The 7390-nt window shown below is 42.3% G+C and overlaps 1 protein-coding gene across 1 annotated transcript in view; it reads right to left on the bottom strand.

Annotated features, from left to right (window-relative positions):
* SCN8A (sodium channel, voltage gated, type VIII, alpha subunit) overlaps nucleotides 1-7390 on the bottom strand; it is a 193806-nt gene that overhangs the window by 53536 nt on the left and 132880 nt on the right. Inside the window, exon 13 of the mRNA XM_010857857.1 lies at nucleotides 7211-7390. This exon is cut by the window's right edge and continues 4 nt beyond it. Within this exon, the coding sequence (XP_010856159.1) occupies nucleotides 7211-7390 (180 nt within the window). The remainder of the gene's footprint in view (nucleotides 1-7210) is intronic.

The raw sequence follows: 7390 nt of genomic DNA, 5'->3' as shown, positions 1-7390 counted from the left end.
AAGAGTTGACTCATTGGAAAAGACCCTGATGCTGGGAGGTATTGGGGGCAGGAGGAGAAGGGGACAACAGAGGATGAGATGGCTGGATGGCATCACTGACTCGATGGACGTGAGTCTGAGTGAACTCCGGGAGTAGGTGATGGACAGCGAGGCCTGGCGTGCTGCAATTCATGGGGTCGCAAAGAGTCAGACACGACTGAGCGACTGATCTGATCTGATCTGATTTTATTTGCATATGGGCCTGCAAAAATGCAAGAAAACTAACCTACGATGATACAAATCAGAAATGGTGGTTTGGGGGAAGAGAGCTTGCCTAGAATGAGGTATGAGGGTACTTTTTGGGAAGTCTTATAGTAAAGAGGAGTTTCTGGAACAATTCTCAACTGATCAGAGAGTGCCTCCTCCACCTCCCTTTTACCTACATCTTTGGTAATTCTTGGGTGCCAATTACCAAGTGTGCTACAGAAATACTGATTATGCAGTGGAGTTCCTTTGAGAAGGAAGATGGAATGCAGACTGCATAAATTTGTATAAGATGTTATCTGTATTGAGGAAATAAAGATCAACTAAATAAGAAAACCAAAGGTTATTTATTCTGAGTTTGATGTAGTGAGGGAGTTAGGTCACATCATGCATGTTATGGCAGAAATTCAAAGGCGGGCAGAGGAGTAGCAAAGTCTTGAATAGGAATAGGAAAAAACCAAAAGGCTTTAGGTGTGCCTGATTCAAGGCTGCTGGTGGGAGGCTGCAGGCAAGCTAAGCAGCAGCAGGGCAGCCTACGTGATTGGCTAGGGGTGCCTATTTGGCTTTCTCTGGGCAGTCCTAAATTGGAAACAGGGACAAAAATTATGGAAGTTGTCAGTTATTAATCTAGTAATCAAGCCCTGGCTGCTTTCGGCTGATTGTTACAGAAGTTACTGTTTAGCTCCCTGGACCGTCACTAGAGATAGCAATCTGGCTTTCTGAAAGTTTGGTTTATAGCAGGCTGGTTTCTTCATTATTTATTGTATGTGTTGTGTTATTATTGTGTGTGTCGTGTATGCCTCTTTGAGACTTCGTGGACTGCAGCCCTCCAATTCCTTTGTCCATGGAACTCTCCAGGCAAGAATACTTGAGTGGGTTGCCATTTCCTCCTCCAGGGGATCTTCCCCACCCAGGGATCCTACCGGTGTCTCCTGCATCCCCTGCATTGGCAGGCAGATTCTTTACCACTGTGCCACCTGGGAAGCCCTTGTTTATTGCAGACAAATTGATTAATTATTGTAGGTAAATAGACCTTGGGCAGGCTGCAGGTGAAAATTCTATTTTTATATATAGTCTGTTCATTGTCCATTTGTGTATGCATTTCTTAGTACTCAGCAGATCACACTGATTAATGGAGACAGAGCAAACATATTCATCACTGTTAACAGCCCAAAATGATATAATGTAAAAAAGCCTATGAGGAACACTACTTAAGAGTGCTAAGCACCAGTTGGGAGCGAAGATGGTATCCACAGAAAAATGCATCTCTACTACTAAGACAATTTAATCCACTGAGATCAGGGTACATAGGATATACCAAGATGGGCGGGTCCCTGTGGCAGTCCCTGCTCCCCAGGTGAGGGTGTGAAAGCTGGGACTGAAAGTCCAGATACTGGGCCAGTGTTTCTGTTTGTTTTTTTCCAATTAGAAAAAATTAAGATAAAATGTATATAACATAAAACTCACCATTTGAAGCATTATAAAGTAAATGACTCAGTAGCTTTTAGTATATTTACAATGCAGATGGGCTTCCCAGGTGGTGCTAGGGTAAAGAATCCACCTGCCAATGCAGGAGACATAAGAGATATGGGTTTAATCCCTGAGTTGGGAAGATTCCCTGGAGGAGGGCATGGCAACTCACTCCAGTATTATTGCCTGGAGAACCTCATGGACAGGGGAGCCTGGTGGGCTACAGTTCACAGGGTCTCAAAGAGTCGAACACTACTGAGGAGACTCAGCACACACGGGTGGACTCACAAGGCTGTCACCACTATTTAATGCCGGGACATTTTCATCACACCAAACACCACCACCTGTCTGCAGTCAATCCCAGCCCCTGCCTCTACCCAGCCTCTAGGAACCAACAATCTGCTTTGTTGTATGGATCTGCCTTTTCCAGACATTTCACATAAATGCAATAATATGGTATGTGCCTAGCTCCTCTCACCTAGCATAATTTTTCAAGGTTTATTCATACTGTAGAATGTATCAATTCATGTTGGCTGAATGAGATGCCATTATAGGGATTCCATTGTATCACATTTTGTTTCTCCATTCATCAGCTAGTAGGTACTTGAATTGTTTCTACTTTTTGGCTATTATGAATAAAGATTTTAAGAATACTTATGTATAAATTTTTGTGTGAACACATGTTTGAAATTTTCCTGGGTATATACCTAGGAGTAGAATTCCTGGGTCATGTGGTAACTCTATGTCTACCTTTTGGAGGAGCCGCCAAACTGTCTAAGCATCTGCACCATTTTACTTTCCTAACAGTAATGCTGGCTGTCGCTTCTTGTGTCAGACCACGGCCAACAGAAGGGAAGAAAACCTGGAGCAGACTTTTCCCCAGGTACAGCAGCTTCATCGTCACCTTCCATCTAGAATCTGCTTAGGATTCGGTGAGGTATGTCTCTGCTATTGGCTCAGCTGCCCAATTCTCATCACCTTGGACGTGCAGCGAAGGTGTCTTCCTCCAAGCATGCTGAGACCCAGGGACCAGAGGAAAGATCACATACTCATTTTCTCCCCTGCCTGATTTGTTTTAGGTCATTTTGGGGCGGGAGGGGGGTGGGCAGATGAAGGTGTGTATTTTTGTTTCATTTTGTTGGGGAGAGAGGAGGAAAACTAACAACTTTTAAAAGTCAGGAGCCTCTGCCTTTTAAAAATTCAGCCCCTAAAGAGTAACAGAGGAAGCAATTGAGAACCTTACTTACTTTAAATCCAGTACAAATTTTTTCCATTTCTCTTAATTCAAATGCAAAGTTTATTAAGCATTTAGCCACTGACTTCCAACCTCCTAAATTGTAGCTGCCCTTCTCAAAGAGATATTCTACCATATCTGCCGATGTCTGGTTTTGACCACATTTCCACAGATCTACCCAAGGAATCTCAACTTGTTATTGATTCTAAACTGATTTCACATGGAAATACGTAACTGGAAATTTATCAGCCAGTCACCTTTCTTGGGACTAAAATTTACAGTATTTTAGAAGGGGCCTTAGAACCTAGTCATTTATCTCCAGTTCAAGCCTTGCTAAAATTTTTGTGGTATGTATTCTGCTTCAAAACAACTGTACAAAAATTTCTCCTTCTCAAAAGATCTTTAGAATCTTAGAAGAAATCTGACTCTCTCCAAGTCAAGCAATTCAGCAGAAATCAAACTGTCTACTTTTCCGGTTAAAAAGACCAAAAATGCACATGTAAAGGAATAGAAATTTAATTTCTGAATACCAAGAATGGGCCAAGTAATATGCTTCAGATTTTATAAATGTTATTTAATGTTCAAATAGCTGTCTAACAAAGGTCCTTTTATCTCACTTTTTTTTTTTTTACAGATAAGGCTTAGAGATGCTAATTTTTCAGGATCATGAAGAACCCAGGCTTCATAGTTAGCATAGTATAATAGTTAGTGGCTAACGCCGTGCAGTTAGATTGTCTGGATTCCAATCCTAACTATACTGCTTACTATGCAACCTTGGACAAGTGACTTTATTTCTCTAAGCCTTGGTTTCCTCCTAGTAAAATGCACACAGTAGTAGGATCTAACTCAGAGGGCAGGTGCTGTGAGCATGAAATGAGATAATACTTCTACATCTGCAGCACGGCTTCTGAGTCATGTGTGTTTTGGACAGTCAGGAGCACCCACTTCTTTACAAGGGAAGAGCAATGATTTTCCAGCTCAGAGCTGAAGACATGGGAAAAGTCCCCTTATCCTGTGTTTCAGCAAAAAGCAAAAGCAAAAATGCTCATAAAACTATCAGGAAATCATCACCACTCAACCACAGCTGAATAATGAATGCAGATGTGAAATATTTTTGATGAGATTCTAATGAGGTGACGTCTGGGTGTCTTTTTTCATTAAGAATATTGTATTTCTTCATTTGAGCCTAAATAAAAACTACGTATGTGGCATAGCTCAAGCGTTCATGCTGTGTGAGACCAACCGTGGACCATCCACGGCTCCTATACCAGTCCATAAAGCATGAGTACGTAACTGGAAGCATTCTGATGGTTCAGGCAAAGACAAGTTAATCCGTAGCTGCAGACGCATCCAAAATGTTTTGACAGTGAGAATCACTATCTTCTAGCCCAAAGGGGTATAATAATTGCTCATTTGGCCCAGGCTGCGTGTAACATCATGAATATATTAATTCCTTCTAAGATAAATGACTGTTTTCCTACTTCCAAAATAAGCAGTCAGGAAGTTCTCTTGGATCAGAAAGACCTTGGTACCATTTCCACAAGTTTCCCAATCTCTGTTAACTGGATAAAACCACCTACTGAATGAGGAGGCTAAATGAGAACATATGTATAAACTGCTGAGCATAGTGTAGTTAGAACCCAATATATGGTAGCTACAAGGATGAGGTCCACTATAGCAAACTAAAAAGAACAACAAAGTGCAAGAAAGGAAAAAACCCACTAGTAATTTCCCCTCCCAATACTGTTAACTTGTAGTCAGTCACCCTTTTCCCTATGCAGTTTGTCTTTACAGAGATGACATACCACACAAATGATATGCATTCTGCTTTTGTTTTGGTTTGTCTTTTTGGCTTATTCGTGTAACTTAGGTATTTTTCCACACCACTAACTACTAGGAGGTGCTTCCTTACGGCTTCCAACGAAACAGTTTTTCCTAGTTATGAAGCCCTTGAGAATAATATAGTCCTGCCTTCCTCATCTTCCTGCCACTTTGGGATCTGATCTCCTGACCTTGGGAATGCTCAAGTCTGTCAGCATCATCACTCAGGACCACTGCAAAGAAATCTCCTAAGTGCTTACAGGGTGCTGAGTGTGCAGGACCCCCCAAAATCCCAAAAGCAGTGTTCCATCGGCCGCAGGGTAAGGCAATGCAGACAGCCGTACTCGCCACAGCCATCTGCTCAACTGCCTCTCACATTTTTCTCCCACACAATATAACAGAAGCTGCTAAAAAAACAAAAACAAAACCTGCAAACCTGCTTATCTGCCTTTAAGCTGAAGTTCAAGCTCCTTCTTCCTGGACACCTTTTCTAATACTTTCTCTTCAAAGAAAAAGCAAGATATATTATTTGACTTAAATATTTTTTAAAACTGGTAGGATATCAGATTTTACTGTGGTTCTCATTATTTGAACTGTCCCAACTGTACTGTCCACGCTGATCTACCTGTCATTCTCCAGTGATTTCGTCTCTTATTTTTTCAGAGAAAATCATTTTCTATCTAATTGTGGAGCCCAAAATTTATATCTAGACATAGAATTAGTGAAAATCAAAAGTTATATTTAAAGTAAAGATAGTCATTCATAACATATATTTTGGCCAACTATCTGGTTTAGCGGGGGACTTTGGAACTACTATTTGTTATTATTATTGTTCTTATTACACCTGATCTGAAACAAACAGTTCTCAAGAAGAGCAATGGTCATGTGCCTAGGTAGAGACGACATTAAAATTAACTGAGAAATCGAAGACTCAGGTTTCTGAAAGGTTTTTCAGTGATGAGTTGTGTAACCCCAAGGAATACACTTTCACTGAGCCTGTTTCCCCATCTCAAAAACAGCTCCACTTTATCAGCCTTATGGAATTTTTACTTAGAACAAATAAGGTATGTAAAAGTAAATTGTAGCTTGTAAAGAACCATCTAAATGTAAGGGGGAAAATATTTTGCTTTTAAATAAAAGAGTAGGAAGAGAAAGGACAACATCAAACATCCTGTCTTTTGAATTTAGGACAGTCAACAGCTGTCCTAGGATAGTCAAACAACTGTCCCAAAGTGCTAAATAACAGGTCATTCTGAATAATTCCATCCTTGATCGCCCAGTTTTCCTCCACACATGCATCATGCTAATTAAAGGGTTGGCTATCTTCATGCTGTGTTAGAGGAAACTGAAGTGTTAGAACAAAACAGACCGACATGCTATCTTAAGCTCAGACCAGCTAAGGAGGGACTGAAGAAAGCTAAGGAATCAGAGGTAGAAAGGATCAGGATCATTAAGGTTATAAGAATTTAAAGCTAGAAAAAGGTATAAACAGCTTAGAATCTAAAGAAATGTTAAGACATGGCTTTTCCCAAAGAGGGGTGCCATTATCCTAACCCCTAGCCAAGTGATTTTGTGAAGTGAAGCTATTATATGTCACTTCTCCAGAGCCTGACATTTGATTACATTTAAAATTCATCTTTCAATTCCCTGTTCCTTCCTCCCCCATGTACCATGTGTTCTTGCCCCAACCACCTACCTTCCCCTCTGATTTACCTCAGTCCCCTTAGTAAATGTCCAGCTCCCCACCAGTTTCCTTCACCTCTTTGCCTGGCTCTCCCAGTGCCCACTTCCTACCCTCAGCATCACACATGCACATGCCTCTTTGGAAAAATCACATCTCATTCTTGTAGAGGAGACTAAGAAAACTGTCCAAAGATATATTTGAACTTTTTTTTTTTAAATACAAATAAAAGAGCTTTAAATTCCAAGCTGTTTCCCTATGAGGAGGCAGGACGTAGTGGGGGGAGAAGCAATGGTAGTTTCAAACCCGCTTAGACTTGGTCATTGGTGGTGGCAAAGGCCCTTCTCATTCCATCTGGGCAGGATCCGCTGGCCAGAGGCATTCAGTCAAAGCAGGTGGGGGTGGGATGGGAAGAGAGGCAGACAGAGAAGTGCAAAGATGGAGAGAAAGAAACATCGATAAAATAAAGGGCTGATGGGGGAAGGGTAAGAGTCAGAAACAAGAAAGGAAGATGGGGGTGGGGATGGGGAATGGAGCAAGGAATAAAGTACAAGGGAAAAGAGGGTGAGTGAAGGAGGAGGGCTGAAGAAAGAAACAAATCTTGAGGGAGAAAACGGAAGCGGTAGGCGGTAGAGACGCGAGTCCAGACGGGAGCTGGAGAGCAAGTGGGACCGAGTGGGATGGGCGGAGCAAAGGAGAGAAGAGAGGGAGCGGGAGAGACTGCCATGCCTAGCCGCGGTCTACCGGTTTTACTTCCTTACACTGTCATCAGTAGCTGCCTTATCTATTTTCACCTCTGGCAAGAGACGCCCGCTGATGTGGGAGCCGGGGCCGCCGATGAGGGACACCACGCCATTGCAGTCCACTGTGCTGTTGCGCTTGACGCTGCGCCGCAGGCTGGGGAAGATGCGCGAAGAGCGGCTGGCCCGGCTGTAGCCGCT

This window comes from Bison bison, unplaced genomic scaffold (assembly GCF_000754665.1).
Source record: "Bison bison bison isolate TAMUID 2011002044 unplaced genomic scaffold, Bison_UMD1.0 scf7180017864383, whole genome shotgun sequence".
Lineage (NCBI taxonomy): Eukaryota > Metazoa > Chordata > Mammalia > Artiodactyla > Bovidae > Bison > Bison bison.
This window is presented reverse-complemented; position numbering and strand designations above follow the sequence as displayed.